The sequence below is a fragment of the Balaenoptera physalus genome, assembly GCF_965194825.1.
Source record: "Balaenoptera physalus genome assembly, chromosome: 1".
NCBI classification, from domain to species: Eukaryota; Metazoa; Chordata; class Mammalia; order Artiodactyla; family Balaenopteridae; genus Balaenoptera; species Balaenoptera physalus.
Genome location: NC_138882.1, coordinates 87,678,204 through 87,697,012, shown reverse-complemented (window position 1 = coordinate 87,697,012; position 18,809 = coordinate 87,678,204). Strand labels below are relative to the sequence as shown.

General features: G+C 38.5%; 1 protein-coding gene across 1 annotated transcript in view; it reads right to left on the bottom strand.

Annotated features, from left to right (window-relative positions):
- Positions 1-203: 203 nt before the first annotated feature.
- CTSS (cathepsin S) overlaps positions 204-18,809 on the bottom strand; it is a 29,814-nt gene continuing 11,208 nt past the window's right edge. The window contains exon 8 of the mRNA XM_082475507.1: positions 204-645. Within this exon, the coding sequence (XP_082331633.1) occupies positions 546-645 (100 nt within the window). The 3' untranslated portion in view covers positions 204-545. The remainder of the gene's footprint in view (positions 646-18,809) is intronic.

Here is an 18,809-nt window from a genome sequence, read left to right as displayed (position 1 = left end):
TTCTGCGCATGTGTAGTTGGGGAGGTCTCCTGACTTCAGGAATGAGAAATATGTGGTCTCTTATCTTCTATCTGGGCAGGGCCCAGCCTCCTCTCTCAATTGTCCTGTTATTCCCATGTCAGAGTATCAGTCCACAAGGAAAGAACTCAAACCATTTGCCCCGGGGGCCCATCTGTCTCCTGCCTCATGGTAATGATACAAAGTTGAAAAGGCAGTTATTTATTAAGCATCTATATGCCATCGAGGTTCAGCAGGATATCAGGGGACTTAAAAGGACAAATAAAATAAGACAATGACAAACATGACAGATTATCTCAGGTTGACCAATTTTCATAGTTATATCTATAGTGCATTATTAATTTACTTAGCAAACTTTTCCCCAAGATTTGCAAAGTTAAAAAAGTAGATGAATCAAACTATATTTTCTGTTAGTACAGTAAATATACATTGATCATGACACACATTTCTACTGGTTACAGCAGGTAAAAATAAATTGTGAGAAAGTGCTTCTTCTTTCTTGAATTGTTGTAAAACAAAGAGGTCCTCTAGATTTCCGGGTAAGAGGGATAACTAGCAATCCCACAGTGATTTCCACTATTTCTTGCCATCCGTATATATCCTTGTTCACCAAAGTTGAGGCCCCAGCTTTAGAAAAAGAAGTAACACAAAATTACAAATGAATATAATCAAATCACATTATCAACTTTTTATCTCTTAGATTGCTTTTCTCCTAAAGAGATTATATATGAAAAGCTGTAAAATAAAGTTGGAAAAAATAATATAATAATTTCCCCAGGGCTTTTAGGCAATTTTCAAAGGATGGTTTGGTAGGTTTTAATGTTATATTAATGAATAGATTTAATACCTAAGGAAAACAATATAAGGTCCATCCTAAACCTTTAAATCCTCCTATTTCTGCAGGGAAAGAGTTTTATTATCCTTTCCAAGACCCCATCTTTAAGTGTTTTTGCATAATAGGATCATAGGTGATGATTTCCTGTCAAACTTCAATTTCTTTAGAGAGTGTCAATTAAGAAAGATTTTTGATAGACCACTATGGAAAAGGCACAGGGCAGGGGATTCTCAAAAAAGAGCAGCTCTCAAACACCTTTTTGACCTGGAAGTGGAGCTGAGATAAGGTAAGACTTGCTCATAGTTAAAGCTGTAAAAAATGGAATATGCTACCTTGGGAGAAGATGAGCTCCCTGGCACTGGAAGTGTTCAATTAGAGATTTACATAACTTGTCAGAGATGTTGCAGGGGGAATTCATGGGTCAGATAAGGGTTAGAGGAGATCAATGGTTCCTCACTTTTTCATTTCATGGACTTTGAGAATTTCAAAAAATTTTGCAGATTGACATAAGGTTACCAGTTTTTAAGTTAGCAAGTACAGACATTAAAAAAAACAAAACCCTTTATTATCACCATCAAATTGTAAAAGAAAGGACATTTTAACACCAAAAACAAAACTTAAGAGGACATAACCTCTAATTTAAGTATAGTCCTTTGAGACAAATAAATTTAGATCTATGAAAGATTTACCAAAATATTCTTTTTTCTCCCTTTTTCACATACTAGTGAAAAAATTGACAAAATTCTTGTAAGAGAAATGACTTGTGAAGTCTTTTATGATTGTGAGATTTTATAATTGTAGGTGTACAAATAATTATGAGGCAGAATTCATATTCTGTATGAATTGTGCTATAACTAGTATACAAATAAAAGCATGAAATACTGTGTTTGTATTTGGAGAGCAGCAGGAAATTTAGTTGAAGGGAAAACTGAACATCTTTAGGGGAGTAGTGTGAAAAGAAGATAGAAAGTTGGTTTGGGGCCATATTGTGCAGAGCTTAGGACAGCAGACTGAGGAACTTGTTTAAGTCCATAGGTAGAGGGAAGCCATTGCAAATTTCTGCTCAGAACTCAAAGGAAGGTTGTGTTTTTGCATGCAGTGGAGAAACTAAGAAATGCTGGACTATTGGAAGAAGACAAGTGGCATAATTTAAAACAACTGTGCTTCAACAGGCCTTAAATGTTCTATGTATCAGCCATTCACTGGACTCTTCCGGTCTCATTTCTCTCTCTCTTGTACCATTTAACACAGTTGTCTACTCTCACCTCACTTCTCTCTTGGCTTTAAGACACTACTGTGTCCTGATTTTCTCTTCCCTCTCTGGTCACTCTTTCTTAAACTCTCTTATGGGCTCCTTCTTTATTTTTTTTTGGCCGCACCAAGCGTCTTACGGGATTGACCAGCAATTGAACCAGGGCCCTCAGCAGTGAAAGCGCCAAGTCCTAACCACTGGACCTCCAGGGAATTCCCTGGGCTCCTTTTTTGATTCCTTTCATTTATTGCCACTCCCCTGCTCAAAATCCTTTAATGCCTCACCAACACCTTGAGAAAAAAATCCAAACTCCGCTGTCACCTCTCATCAATGGATGCAGTGCTTTTTTAGTATCCGGTTTGATAAGCAAAAGCGATAATAAATTCTGGCTAAGCTATTATTATTAATAGCAATAGCCACCACTTATTGAGCACTTACTCTGTGCTAAGCAGCTTAACATATATTATCTCATTTAATCATCATCCTGTGAGGTAGGTATTATCTTCTTTTTACTAAAGAGAAAAACTGGCAGAGGTAAAGTGGCTTGCCCAAAGTCACACAGACGGTTAATTGTGAATCAAGGGTTCAAATCTAGGGTTGTTTTATTCCAAAGCCTACTCTAACTTTTATACTATCTTCCTGTGAGAGAGGTAGTATGGGGAATGAAATTCAAACCAGAACATCCAGGATCTTATATAATTAGTATATTGCTATATCTTACTATATAGTTATTTCACTGCCTAAAAACAAGGTAAAAATTTTTAGATAAGCTGAGTTTAGACCTAAGTTCTGGTAATGAAAGTTGAATTGAGGCTCTTAGGAGTAGTAACATGAACTCAGTCAGTGAGAGCTAGGAGTCCCAGATCCCACTCAGTATCTGGACGAGATCAACTGTCCCAAACTTTGTAGATCCCAGATCTCTTTTTTGGCGGAGTACTGCTAACCCTCCTTTTAAAAATACAGCTGATTAAAAATCTCAAGCTAAATAAATATTTGAGGACAAATTCTTGTCTTCAGAACTGTTCAAGGTCAGTTCCAAATGCTCATTCCAGTCCTTACCAAGTTGTTTATTTTTATCAACTCTATAGCCCTTTCACTCAAAGTGTTCAATTCTGGGCAAGTTTCTTAACTCTCTTAGTATCAGGAGTTTCCTATTCTGTGTTATGGGGATAAAATGCCTATCTCATAGATTACCTTAAAAATTAAATGAGAAAATGTATTTAAAGTGCTTGCACAGTGTCTGTAGTAAATGCTCAACAAGTAGAGGCAGCTATTTTTGTTCTTATCCAAGTATAAGTCCATCTGATTTGACTCAAGTCCATCCCCTTTAAAAGTATGTAGTGTTTTTCTAGGGTGACCAACAGTTCCACTTTCCCTAGGATTGTCCTGGTTTTAAAAATAAAGTCTTATGGCCTGGGAAACCGCTTACTCAGTGACAAAGCAAGATGGTTTGTCCCCCTACCTTCTCCCTGCATATTATAGACTACTAACTTATTATATATTCCTTCTAAAATATATGCCAATTTCCTTTGTAATAAATTGCAGCCTTGAACTTCTTAGGCTGTGCCAGACACTATTCTAGGCGTTAGGATTATGGAACTAAACAAGGTAGACAAAGTCTTTTTAAAGCCTATGCATTCTATATGGGAAACATATAATAAACAAAGAAATACATAATATGATATGATATGATATGATAAGTACTATAAAGAAAAATAAAGGGTAAGGGGATACAGAGTGTTGGGAATCCGGGCTACATTTTTTTTTTTTTAATTTATTTTATTTTTTGGCCATGCCGTGCGGCTTGCAGGATCTTAGTTCCCCAACCAGTGATCGAACCGGGGCCCAGCAGTGAAAGCGCAGAGTTCTAACCACTGGACCGCTAGGGAAGTCCCATGGGCTACATTTTAGATGGTGTAGTCAGGGGATGCTTATCTGAGGAAATATTTGAGCAAAGAGCTAAGTAAACTGAAGGTGCAAGTGATACAAAAATCTGGGAAAAGAGCTGGGAATAAGCTTGGTGTGTCTTGGAAACAACAACAAGGCTAGTGTACCTAGATCTCAGTGAGAGAGGGGAAAGCAATTGGAGAGGTGGTTGGAGAGGCAGGCTGAAACCAGATAATGTCCCGCTTTTAACAGACGTGGGTCTTATTCTGAGTGTGAAGGAAAGCTATTAGAGGGTTTGGAGTAGGAGAGTAATAACATCTGCTTTCTGATTTAAAAAAGCTCATTCTGGCTACAGTGTAGAGGATTGACTATAGGCAAATAAGAGGGAAAGTGATTATCAGTTGGGAGATTTACTGCAATAGACAAAGAGAGATGGACAGTGGCTTGAACTAGAGTGGTAACAGTAGAGATATTGAGAAGTGATAAGGTTTGGGATAATTTAATGATGGTAGAAATGACAGGATTTGCTGATGGTTTAGATGTAGGGTATCATATGAAGAAAGAAGAGATGGCTCCAATGATTTTTGGCCTGGGGTAAGTGCTGTTGGCATTTACTAAGATGGGGAAAATTGGGGCAGTAGCAGGGAGTCAAGAGTTCTATTTTGAACATGTTAAGTTAAAGAGACCTATAGACACACAGCTGGTAGACTGCTGGACGTGGAATCTGGAGCTCAGGGGAGAGATTAGGGCTAAAGATACAAAGTTGAGCGTCATCAACACATACCTGGTGTTTAAAACCATGAGACTAAATGAGATTACTTAAGGAGTGAGCCTAGAGAGAGGGGGAACTGAGGCCTGGGGCAGTCTAATATTTATAAGCAAGAAGTAATAAAAGGAACTAAGGAACTCAGGAGACTGAGAAGTAGAGCAGGAAGAAAACCAGGAGAATGTGGTCCCCTGAAAGTCAAATAAAGAGTGTTTCAGAAAGGAGAGAGTAATTATATATCAAATGTTAAGAGGACAGGTAAGGTGAGACTTTGAAAACTGTTTAATGAGGCAAGATGGAAGTGAGTGGCAATCTCGGCAAGAGTGATTTCAGTGAAGTGGTGTAATAAATACCTGTTCTGAGTTATAAACCAATATGCACATTCTTAATCTCTTTTTTTTTCCAGTTATTTAATTTTTGGCTGCATTGGGTCTTCGCTGCTGCACGTGGGTTTTCTCTAGCTGCTGAGAGCGGGGGCTACTCTTGTTGTGGTGTGCAGGCTTCTCATTGCGGTGGCTGCTCTTGTTGTGGAGCAGTGGCTCTAGGCACGTGGGCTTCAGTAGTTGTGGCACACAGGCTTCAGTAGTTGTGGCTCGCAGGCTCTAGAGCGCAGGCTCAGTAGTTGTGGCACACGGGCTTAGTGGCTCCGCGGCATGTGGGATCTTCCCGGACCAGGGCTCGAACCCGTGTCCCCTGCATTGGCAGGCGGATTCTTAACCACTGCGCCACCAGGGAAGCCCTCTTAATCTCTTTATAGAGAAATCTCTAAGGAAAACCACTAGGCTATAACTTTTTTCTTTTTACATCTTTTTTTCAGCCTTCGAGTCCATGGAGAAGAGGCAGTATGTATGAATTTAATATAAATTCCTATAATGTTTAGTATAAAACGTTTACCCTAACTCTACTTTAAGATCAGGCTCAGGCTTCCCTGGTGGCACAGTGGTTAAGAATCCACCTGCCAGACTCTGGGAGGGCTCACGCCAAGGAGTACTTCCCAGAACTTCTGCTGCCAGTGTCCTTGTCCCTGCAGTGAGCCACAGCCACCCCCTGCCTCTGCAGGAGAACCTCCAACACTAGTAGGCTACAGGGCGAGCAGAAGCAAGAAGAACTACAATCCTGCAGCCTGTGGAACAAAAACCACATTCACAGAAAGATAGACAAGATGAAAAGGCAGAGGGCTATGTACCACACAAAGGAACAAGATAAAACCCCAGAAAAACAACTAAATGAAGTGGAGATAGGCAACCTTCCAGAAAAAGAATTCAGAATAATGATAGTGAAGATGATCCAGGACCTCAGAAAAAGAATGGAGGCAAAGATATAGAAGATGCAAGAAATGTTTAACAAAGATCTAGAAGAATTAAAGAACAAACAAACAGAGATGAACAACACAATAACTGAAATGAAAACTACACTAGAAGGAATCAATAGCAGAATAACTGAGGCAGAAGAACGGATAAGTGACCTGGAAGACAGAATGGTGGAATTCACTGCTGTGGAACAGAATAAAGAAAAAAGAATGAAAAGAAATGAAGACAGCCTAAGAGACCTCTGGGACAACATTAAACCCAACAACATTCACATTATAGGGGTCCCAGAAGGAGAAGAGAGAGAGAAAGGACCCAAGAAAATATTTGAAGAGATTATAGTCGAAAACTTCCCTAACATGGGAAAGGAAATAGCCACCCAAGTCCAGGAAGCGCAGCAAGTCCCATACAGGATAAACCCAAGGAGAAACATGCTGAGACACATAGTAATCAAACTGGCAAAAATTAAAGACAAAGAAAAATTATTGAAAGCAGCAAGGGAAAAATGACAAATAACATACAAGGGAACTCCCATAAGGCTAACAGCTGATTTCTCAGCAGAAACTCTACAAGCCAGAAGGGAGTGGCATGACATATTTAAAGTGATGAAAGGGAAGAACCTACAACCAAGATTACTCTACCCGGCAAGGATCTCATTCAGATCCGATGGAGAAATCAAAAGTTTTACAGAGAAGCAAAAGCTAAAAGAATTCAGCGCCACCCAACCAGCTCTACAACAAATTCTAAAGGAACTTCTCTAAGTGGGAAACACAAGAGAAGAAAAGGACCTACAAAAACAAACCCAAAACAATTAAGAAAATGGTCATAGGAACATACATATCGATAATTACCTTAAACGTGAATGGATTAAATGCTCCAACCAAAAGACACAGGCTTGCTGAATGGATACAAAAACAAGACCCATCTATATGCTGTCTACAAGAGACCCACTTCAGACCTAGGGACACATACAGACTGAAAGTGAGGGGATGGAAAAAGATATTCCATGCAAATGGAAATCAAAAGAAAGCTGGAGAAGCAATACTCATATCAGATAAAATAGACTTTAAAATAAAGAATGTTACAAGAGACAAGGAAGGACACTACATAATGATCAAGGGAACAATCCACGAAGAAGACATAACAATGGTAAATATGAATGCACCCAACATAGGAGCACCTCGATACATAAGGCAACTGCTAACAGCTATAAAATAGGAAATCAACAGTAACACAATAATAGTGGGGGACTTTAACACCTCACTTACACCAATGGACAGATCATCTACAATGAAAATAAATAAGGAAACACAAGCTTTAAATGACACAATAGACCAGATAGATTTAATTGATATTTATAGGACATTCCATCCAAAAACAACAGATTACACTTTCTTCTCAAGTACGCATGGAACATTCTCCAGGATAGATCACATCTCGGGTCACAAATCAAGCCTCAGTAAATTTAAGAAAATTGAGATCATATCAAGCATCTTTTCTGACCACAAGGCTATGAAATTAGAAATGAATTACAGGGGAAAAAACGTAAAAAACACAAACACATGGAGGCTAAACAATACGTTACTAAATAACCAAGAGATCACTGAAGAAATCAAAGAGGAAATCAAAAAATACCTAGAGACAACTGACAATGAAAACACGACAATCCAAAACCTATGGGATGCAGCAAAAGCAGTTCTAAGAGGAAAATTTACAGCTATACAAGCCTACCTCAAGAAACAAGAAAAACCTCAAATAAACAATCCAACCTTACACCTAAAGGAACTAGAGAAAGAAGAACAAACAAAACCCAAAGTTAGCAGAAGGAAAGAAATCATAAAGATCAGAGCAGAAATAAATGAAATAGAAACAAAGAAAACAATAGCAAAGATCAATAAAACTAAAAGCTGGTTCTTTGAGAAGATAAACAAAATTGATAAACCATTAGCCAGACTCATCAAGAAAAAGAGGGAGAGGACTCAAATCAATAAAATTAGAAATGAAAAAGGAGAAGTTACAACAGACACTGCAGAAATACAAAGCATCCTAAGAGACTACTACAAGCAACTCTATGCCAATAAAATGGACAACCTGGAAGAAATGGACAAATTCTTAGAAAGGTATAACCTTCCAAGACTGAACCAGGAAGAAACAGAAAATATGAACAGACCAATCACAAGTAATGAAATTGAAACTGTGATTAAAAATCTTCCAACAAACAAAAGTCCAGGACCAGATGGCTTCACAGGTGAATTCTATCAAACATTTAGAGAAAAGCTAACACCCATCCTTCTCAAACTCTTCCAAAAAATTGCAGAGGAAGGCACACTCCCAAACACATTCTATGAGGCCACCATCACCCTGATACCAAAAGCAGACAAAGATACTACAAAGAAAGAAAATTATAGACCAATATCACTGATGAATATAGATGCAAAAATCCTCAACAAAATACTAGCAAACAGAATCCAACAACACATTAAAAGGATCATACACCATGATCAAGTGGGATTTATCCCAGGATTCAAGGTTTCTTCAATATACGCAAATCAATCAATGTGATACATCATATTAACAAATTGAAGAATAAAAACCATATGATCATCTCAATAGATGCAGAAAAAGTTTTTGACAAAATTCAACACCCATTTCTGATAAAAACTCTCCAGAAAGTGGGCATAGAGGGAACCTACCTCAACATAATCAAGGCCATATACAACAAACCCACAGCAAACATCATTCTCAATGGTGAAAAACTGAAAGCATTTCCTCTAAGATCAGGAACGAGACAAGGATGTCCACTCTCACCACTATTATTCAACATAGTTTTGGAAGTCCTATGCACGGCAATCAGAGAAGAAAAAGAATAAAAGGAATACAAATTGGAAAAGAAGAAGTAAAACTGTCACTGTTTGCAGATGACATGATACTATACATAGAGAATCCTAAAGATGCCACCAGAAAATTACTAGAGCTAATCAATGAATTTGGTAAAGTTGCAGGATACAAAATTAATGCACAGAAATCTCTTGCATTCCTATACACTAATGATGCAAAATCTGAAAGAGAAATTAAGGAAACAATCCCATTTACCATTGCAACAAAAAGAATAAAATACCTAGGAATAAACCTACCTAGGGAGACAAAAGACCTGTATGCAGAAAACTATAAGACACTGATGAAAGAAATTAAAGATGATACCAACAGGTGGAGAGACATACCATGTTCTTGGATTGGAAGAATCAATATTGTGAAAATGACTATACTACCCAAAGCAATCGACACATTCAATGCAATCCCTGTCATACTACCAATGGCATTTTTTACGGAACTAGAACAAAAAAATCTTAAAATTTCTATGGAGACACAAAAGACCCTGAATAGCCAAAGCAGTCTTGAGGGAAAAAAACAGAGCTGGAGGAATCAGACTCCCTGACTTCAGACTATACTACAAAGCTACAGTAATCAAGACAATATGGTACTGGCAAAAAAGCAGAAACATAGACCAATGGAACAAGACAGAAAGCCCAGAGATAAACCTACGCACCTATGGTCAACTAATCTATGACAAAGGAGGCAAGGATATACGATGGAGAAAAGACAGTCTCTTCAATAAGTGGTGCTGGGAAAACTGGACAGCTACATGTAAAAGAATGAAATTAGGACACTCCCTAACACCATACACACAAAAAAACTCAAAATGGATTAGATTCCTAAATGTAAGATGGGACACTATAAAACTCTTAGAGGAAAACATAGGAAGAACACATTTTGACATAAATCACAGCAAGATTTTTTTTGATCCACCTCCTAGAGTAATGGAAATAAAAACGAAAATAAACAAATGGGACCTAATGAAACTTAAAAGCTTTTGCACAGCAAAGGAAACTATAAACAAGATGAAAAGACAACCCTCAGAATGGGAGAAAATATTTGCAAACGAATCAATGGACAAAGGATTAATCTCCAAAATATATAAACAGTGCATGCAGCTCAATATTAAAAAAACAAACTACCCAATCCAAAAATGGGCAGAAGAGCTAAATAGACATTTCTCCAAAGAAGACATACAGATGGCCAAGAAGCACTTGAAAAGCTGCTCAACATCACTAATTATTAGAGAAATGCAAATCAAAACAACAATGAGGTATCACCTCACGCCAATTAGAATGGGCATCATCAGAAAATCTACGAACAACAAATGCTGGAGAGGGCGTGGAGAAAAGGGAACCCTCTTGCACTGTTGGTGGGAATGTAAATTGATACAGCCACTATGGAGAACAGTATGGAGGTTCCTTAAAAAACTAAAAATAGAATTACCATGTGATCCAGCAATCCCACTACTGGGCATATACCCAGAGAAAACCATAATTCAAAAAGACACATGCACCCCAATGTTCATTGCAGCACTATTTACAATAGCCAGGTCATGGAAGCAACCTAAATGCCCATCCACAGACGAATGGATAAAGAAGTTGTGGTACATATATACAATGGAATATTACTCAGCCATAAAAAGGAATGAAATTGGGTCATTTGTTGAGATGTGGATGGATCTAGAGACTGTCATACAGAGTGAAGTAAGTCAGAAAGAGAAAAACAAATACCGTATATTAACGCATGTTTGTGGAACCTAGAAAAATGGTACAGATGAACTTGTTTGCAGGGCAGAAGTTGAGACACAGATGTAGAGAACAAACGTATGGACACCAAGGGGGGAAAGCGGCGGTGGGTGGGGGTGGGGGTGTGATGAATTGGGCAATTGGTATTGACATGTATACACTGATGCGTATAAAACTGATGACTAATAAGAACCTGCTGTATAAAAAAATAAATAAAATTAAATTTAAAAATAAAAAAAAAATAGAATCCATCTGCCAATGCAGGGGACACAGGTTCCAGCCCTGGTCTGGGAAGATCCCACATGCCACCGAGCAACTAAGCCCGTGTGCCACAACTACTGAGCCTGCGCTCTAGAGCCCGTGAACCACAACTGCTGAGCCCACATGCCGGAACTACTGAAGCCCGCTCGCCTAGAGCCCGTGCTCCGCAACAAGAGAAGCCACCGCAATGAGAAGCCCGCTCACTGCAACGAAGAGTAGCCCCCGCTTGCCACAACTAGAGAAAAGCCCGCGTGCAGCAACAAAGACCCAACGCAGCCAAAAAAAAAAAAAAAAAAAAAAAATCAGGCTCTCTTGAGAGATCATTCAACAGTTTTCAGTGAAGGAAAATGGAATATGTTCTTTTTTCTAACTTATATATATATATATTTTTTTTTTTAAATATGGCACTTGGCAAATTGAAATTTTTTTAAATTAATTAATTAATTTATTTTTGGCTGTGTTGGGTCCTCGTTTCTGTGCGAGGGCCCTCTCCAGCTGTGGCAAGTGGGGGCCACTCCTCATTGCGGGGCACGGGCCTCTCACTATGGTGGCCTCTCTTGTTGCAGAGCACAGGCTCCAGACGCGCAGGCTCAGTAACTGTGGCACACGGGCCTAGTTGCTCCGCGGCATGTGGGATCTTCCCAGACCAGGGCTCGAACCCGTGTCCCCTGCATTGGCAGGCAGATTCTCAACCACTGTGCCACCAGGGAAGCCCCCTAACTTTTATTTTAATAACTTAATGCCACTTATGGATGAAGAAGAGTCATTTCTGTACCCACCCCCAACCCAATCCATCAACTTACTGCATGACCTAGAGGCCCATCTATTTTGCAACTGTTTATTTTACAGAGTTCACCAGATATTGCTTAAAGGGGTCCTGGGTGCTTACTTAGTTTTTTGGTGTGTGTGTTTGCATGCATGGGTGTGTATGTGTGTGTGCATGCATGCGGGGGTGTGTGTGTGTGTTTAAGGTTCTAATGGGCACATAGTTAACATCTTTAATATCTTTTCCTCAGGCCAAAGTTGTCTCATGCCGAGTAACTGTGGAGCCTTCATTACTCATTGATCTGTATGTTAAATTAAACTCCTCCCTTTTTTTTGCAAAGACAATCTTGGCCCATCTTGTGGGCAGTCCCTTAGACTGGGGTGGCCTTCTGACCAAGTTTAGGCTCCTAAACTTTTCTAAGTACATAGCCGTTGTATCTCTAGCTCAGCTAGCTTTCTAAATTTATAGATCTGCCCATCACTGGCAACATAGACTATCCAAATACTTAAGGATCTTCTAGATAGTTTAACCTCAAAATCTCTACTGCCTAATATTTAGGGAGACGTCCCTGAAAAATATGTAGTTCATCATTCCTCACTTAGATGCTCTAGTTTTATTCCTGAATTAAGTCAAACCATCAGAGTGTTGTATAATAAGGTATTTTGCATTATTTTGGTCCCCATAAAATAATTTTTACTCAGTTATGCTTGGTATTAAATCATTTGCCTATATGCTAGACATTCTGAAAGCATTCTGTAAAACTTCTAGCTGCATTTACGGTTGGGATGTTACTAAGGGCATAGTTTTCTGCATTAGATTGTATTCTCTTTATAGAGCTTCAAAGGAGGAATAATAATAAAAATAATAACTATGATTTATTGGACATATTATGTGCCAGACACTATGTGCTAAGTGTTTTACATACATTATCTTGTTAAATCCTTATAGTAATCTTGAAACTATTATTCCTATTTTACAAATGGGAAAATTGAAAGTTAAAGATATTAAATAACCTGCCTAAGGTCACACGGACAGTAAAGGAGCTAGGATTCTAAGCAAGTTCTGCCTGGCTTCAAAGTAAATGCTTTTACTTGCTATGCTATACTGTATTATAAAAAGAAGCTTAATACCCACGTACAGAAAGGGAGAAAAATTCAGGGACATTGGATCAGTGTTATATATATACCAAGAAGATTAAGCGTAAACAAAAGGAAGATAAAAAAGAAGAGGCCAAATAGAGGAAGACTCCACATTCTTTTACTTAAGGTTAACTTGGTAGCACTGGAATGACATAGAATCTAACCTTTTAAGAGATCATTAAGAACAAGTTTGATAATATAAGAGGGTTTTGCTTGAGTCAACCTCTGTGGAGCCTGGAGTTCATGAACATATCCAATCTGTCCTTGCTGGGATTTAGTGCCAGAATCGCTGTGGTCGTTCATAATTTGTTCCCTTCCTATCTCACATCTCTCTCTAACAGGCTTCTTATACTATTACCTTTATAAAAGAACATGCAGTTCCCTTAACTCATTTACTTTCTCTCAGTTCTAGACTTTGGCACATTTACCTTCCTCTGTTCTGATTGCCCTTTTTCGTCTGGTTATTTCTTTCTCATCCTTCAAGATTCAGTCAAATAATCTGGCTAAAAGGCCCTCCCAGACTCCCCAGGCTATGCCAGGTACTCTTATTCTGTGCTTCCACTGCAACGGATGCATACCTCCATCTTAGCATTTATTACATTCTATTGTGATGGTCTGTACATGCACACACCTGTTTCCTTGACTCTACGTATTAAACTATGAGTATCTTGAAGGATGACAGGAAGGCTGTATTTTTCATTGCCTAGCACTGTGCTTGGCACACGGTAGGTACTAATATATGTTTGTTGAATCAATGTATGAACAAATATGCAAAAATGAACAAGAGACTGTTCTACCTTTGAGGAGTTTATATTTTAGTGAATGGAACATGATTTATAGAAATAGCTATAACAGAAGGTACAATTTGTTAAATGCTATAATAGAATTTATAAAGCATTGCTAAAGCTTAGAAGTTAGAGAAACAATTCTGAGTAAATGAATGGGGTATGGAAGAGATAGCATTTGAGGTAGGTGTTTTTTGAAGAATGAATAGGATTTTAATGATTTTTTAAGGTTTTTTTTTTCATTTTAAAAGTAATAAGTGGTTTGTTAAAGACAATGGGCTTCCCTGGTGGCGCAGTGGGTAAGAATCTGCCTGCCAATGCAGGGGACACAGGTTCGAGCCCTGGTCTGGGAAGATCCCACATGCCGCGGAGCAACTAAGCCCGTGAGCCACGATTACTGAGCCTGCGCGTCTGGAGCATGTGCTCCGCAACGGGAGAGGCCGCGTCTGGAGCCTGTGCTCCGCAACGGGAGAGGCGGCGACGGTGAGAGGCCCGCGCACCGCGATGAAGAGTGGCCCCCGCTCGCCACAACTAGAGAAAGCCCTCGCACAGAAACGAAGACCCAACACGGCCAAAACTAAAATATAAATAAATAAATTAATTTAAAAAAAAAAAAGACAAATTTGAAAATACGTATAGGCAGACAAAGACAACCTTTTTTTTTTTTTTTTTTTTTTTTTTTTGCTGTGCCACGGGGCAGGTGGGATCCTAGATTAGATTTTTTTTTTTGGTGGGCCAAGCTGTGGCATGTGGGATCTTAGTTCCCTGATCAGGGATCAAACCCATGCCCCCTGCAGTGGAAGTGCAGAGTCTTAACCACTGGACTGACAGGGAGGTCCCAAAGACAACCATTATTAACATTTGGTATAATTCCTTCTGGTCCTTTAGTATAACATATGTCAGAGAAATGGTGTATACTATTTTAAACTTAATACTTATACTGTATATAAATGTTGTATTTATATGTATTTTTTCATTTAAACATATATTCCAAGTATTTTATTAGGTTATTAATAATGGTCTGAATAAATATAATTTCTGACACATGGACTGATTATGTCATAATTTATTTAACACTATTTCTATTGTTAGGCATTTTTGTTTGCTTACTAGTTTTCACTATTAAAGGAGAAGAATGCTACAATTTACATAAGTCAGGTGTGAAGTTTGCCCCAAATTTAGGATTATTTTCTTCATATAGATTCCAAGAAATGGAAATAATTGGATGAAGAATATGAACTGTTAAAAAGTTCCTGATTCATATTATCAAACTGCTTTCAAGAAGGATTGTAAAACTTTACTCTTCCACCAGAATGTATAAGGGTGCCCATTTCACCACAGACAGTGGGGTTTCTGTAGGCAGCAATGGGCTTTAAGGGCATTTCAGAAAGATGAAACGGCACAAGTAACAAATTAGAAATAGCTAAGTAGGGCTTCCCTGGTGGTGCAATGCCTGTCAATGCAGGGGACACGGGTTCGAGCCCTGGTCTGGGAAGATCCCACATGCCTTGGAGCAACTAAGCCCGTGCACCACAACTACTGAGCCTGCGCTCTAGAGCCCACGAGCCACAACTACTGAGCCCTTGTGCCACAACTACTGAAGCCTGCACCTAGAGCCCATGCTCCTCAACAAGAGAAGCCACCGCAATAAGCCCGTGCACCACAACGAAGAGTAGCCCCCGCTCGCCGCAACTAGAGAAAGCCCGTGCACGGCAACGAAGACCCAATGCAGCCAAAAATTAATTAATTAAATAAAGAAAATATCATTAGAAAAAATAGAAGAGAAAAGAAATAGCTAAGTGTCTCTAAACTTAAAGAATGATGAGAAAGTAGTTTGCTGTGGCCAGAGTGTGAGTATGGGTACATGAGAATATAGTGGAAGAAAAGTGTAAAAGTCTATGTTGGAAGCTACCTAGTGGAGACCCTTGAATGCCTGGCCAGGAGTTTGGATTTTATTTTGACTAAAATGGTAGACTATTTAGAATTTTGACCTTGGGTTTGGATGATACATATTTTAAGAAGATACTTCCATAGCTGGGTGAGAAGAGAATCTGAATTAATGTCATTAGGAATGGAAAAGAGAAAATACATATAAAGTATGATGCAGAGGCTTAAAGGACAGGGCTGTGTGCGTTTAGGGAGAGAAGGAAGAGCCCAAGATGATACCAAGGCCTTGATGATCTGAAGATGATGATGTATTACTCAAAATAGAGAATAATTTTCCCTTGAACTTACTCTGAAATCATTTTCATGGATGGGGGATATAGGGCAAATTGGGATAGGGAGAGGGGGAATTTGATTTTAGATTTGTTGAGTGAGAGAGAGAGAGAATGTGTGTGTGTGTGTGTGTGTATGTATATGTGCTGTAAGTGGAAGTAGGGCAGGTGGGTGGGGAATTTTGATTTTTAAAGTAGAGCTAAAGTTGGAAGTTGGACATAGAAGTCTGCTGCTTAGTAGAAAGGTAATTTTTAGAAATTGTGAACTGGGTATCATGCACATAATGGCGATAGATGAAGCTCAAGGATCAGAGGAGTTTGCTTTGGCATGGCTAGAGCTAGAGTGTAAGGGACAGGTGGAAGAAAATAACCTAAGAAATGAGGCTAAAGCTGATATAGCAAAACAAGACAGGAAAGTGATATGTCATAGATGTCATAGAACTAAATGCAGTAGAGAGTTTATAAAGCAGAGAAGTCTCTCACATTTCTGTGCCATTGCATATCCTTTTTGGGTCATTGGGCAACTTACTTCCCTCCTCCAACACATGAGCAGTTCCATTCATCTGAAAACTTGGTGCAAGTAGTGCCTTCTCTCTGGAGCTTTAGGCAGTTAGGCATCTCCTCTATGGCCCCATAGCCATTTAGACATATTATACCATGATGTGTTGTATTTTATTGCTTAAAAATATATCTAATTCCCAAGTGGACTTTGAGCCCTTACAGGATAGGATGATTTCTCATTAATTTTTGTATTTCCAAGGCCTAGATAATGTCTGTCACATTGTAGATGCCTAGAAAATGCTTGTTAAATTAGTAAGTGCTAAGAAGATGTTTTGAATTAAAACCCCAAAAGATATATAATCTTCAAGAAGAAACTTCAATAGAGAAGAGAATTTACAATACCTACTGTAGGGAGTAAACAAGATATATATATAAGTGAAAGTATTGCTCCATTTTAAAAAGTTATCACCGGTCTAGACCCAAGCTGATCAGTACCATGAACGGGTTATAAATGAACCAAGATATTAATCACCTCAACTACTTTCCCAATGGGCCATGCAAATATCATCATCTTTGTGGGCCACAACATGAAAAAGATAGGAAAGTAACTTTTTGTTTGTTTATTTATGATTTGTAGACTAGGTACTTCCAGTAAAGATTTGAGGGGGGTTATGGGTTGAATTGTGTCCCTTCCAAATTAATATGTTGGAACCCTAACTCCCAATACTTCAGAATGTGACCTTATTTGGAAATAGAAGCATTGCAGATATAATTAGCCAAGAACAGGTCATTAGGGTGGGCCCTAATCCAATATGACTGGTCTTATAAAAAGAGAACATTGGACAGAAATACACATGCACACAGGGAGAATGTCATGTGGAAATGAAGGCAGAGATCAGGTGATGCTTCTACAAGCCAAGGAAAACCAAAGATTGCCAGCAAAACTTCAGAAGCTAGAGGAAAGTGACAGCCCTTCTGACTTCTAGCCTCTAGAACTGTGAGACAATAAATTTCTGTTGTTTAAGCCACTCAGTTTGTGATACTTTGTTATGGGAGCCCTGGAAAACTAATACAAGGAGAAACTTCAGACACGTTTAAGTCTCAACTCTTCGTATTTCCTCTTTTTTTCCCTCTGAAAGCTACATTACTTTTGTTTGTGGGTTTTATGGATGTCAGCTAATTCATGTGTTGAGGGGCTGTTAGGTGCCATATACTGTGCTGAGGATTCAAAGACAAAACATAATCTCTGCCCCAAAGGCACATACAGAACATTGGAGTGATAGTTAGGTGAACATACAATTTAAATATAATGTGTAAAATATTCCAGTATGCATAGGATATTTTAGGAGCATAGAAAAAAAGACATTTTGCCTAGCCCAAGAATTTAGGGAAAACTTTCTGGTATAGATAATGCCTGAGCTGGTTTTGAAGGGAAAGGAGGAATAAACCAAGTGAGGAGAAAGGATGTTTCAGGCAGAGGGGCCAGCATAACCAAGATATGAAGATATTAAAGGTAAAATGATATGTATGGGAACTATAACTGTGTATGTTTCCATATAACTAGAATGAAAAATGTGAGACAAGTGCCAGGAATTGGGGCTGGCAAGGCAGGTAGGGACCAGACATAGCGACTCATCGTTTCTACTAGGGAACATTCATCTCACAATGAATGGTACTAAGTATAAGAGGTATAAGCCCAGACTTATATTTTAGACAAACCAGATTGGAAGCAGTATAAAAGACAGATTTAAGAGTAAAGGAGACCTGGGTATATATCCAAAAAAAAAAAACAAAAACACTAATTCAAAAAGATACATGCACCCGAATGTTCATAGCAGCATTATTTATAACAGCCAAGACATGGAAACAACCTAAGTGTCCATCAACAGATGAATGGATAAAGAAGATGTGGTATATATATAATGGAATACCACTCAGCCATAAAAAAGAATGAAAATTTTGCCATTTGCAGCAACGTGGATGGACTTGGAGGACATTACGCTAAATGAAATAAGGCAGACAGAAAAATAAATACTGTATGATATTGCTTATATGTAGAATCTAAAAAATACAATAAACTAGTGAGTATAACATAAAAGAAGCAGACTCACAGATATAGAGAACAAAGTAGTGGTTACCAGTGGCAGGGTGGGGGAGTGGGTGCTACTAAGTATTGGGTGTAAGATAGGCTCAAGGGTGTATTGTACAAGCCAGGGAATATAGCCAATATTTTGTAATAACTGTAAATGGAAAGTAACCTTTAAAAATTGTATAAAATAATTAAAAAATTTTTTTAATTAAAAAAGAAAAAGAAAGAGTAAAGGAAACCAGTTAGATGGCTACAGGGAGAGTCCAGGCAAGAGATGTCTCAACTAGAACAATAATAGAAGAAATAGAGAGGGGGCAGAATCAAGGACAGATATGAGGTAAAATTAGTTCAACTTGTTGCTTGAT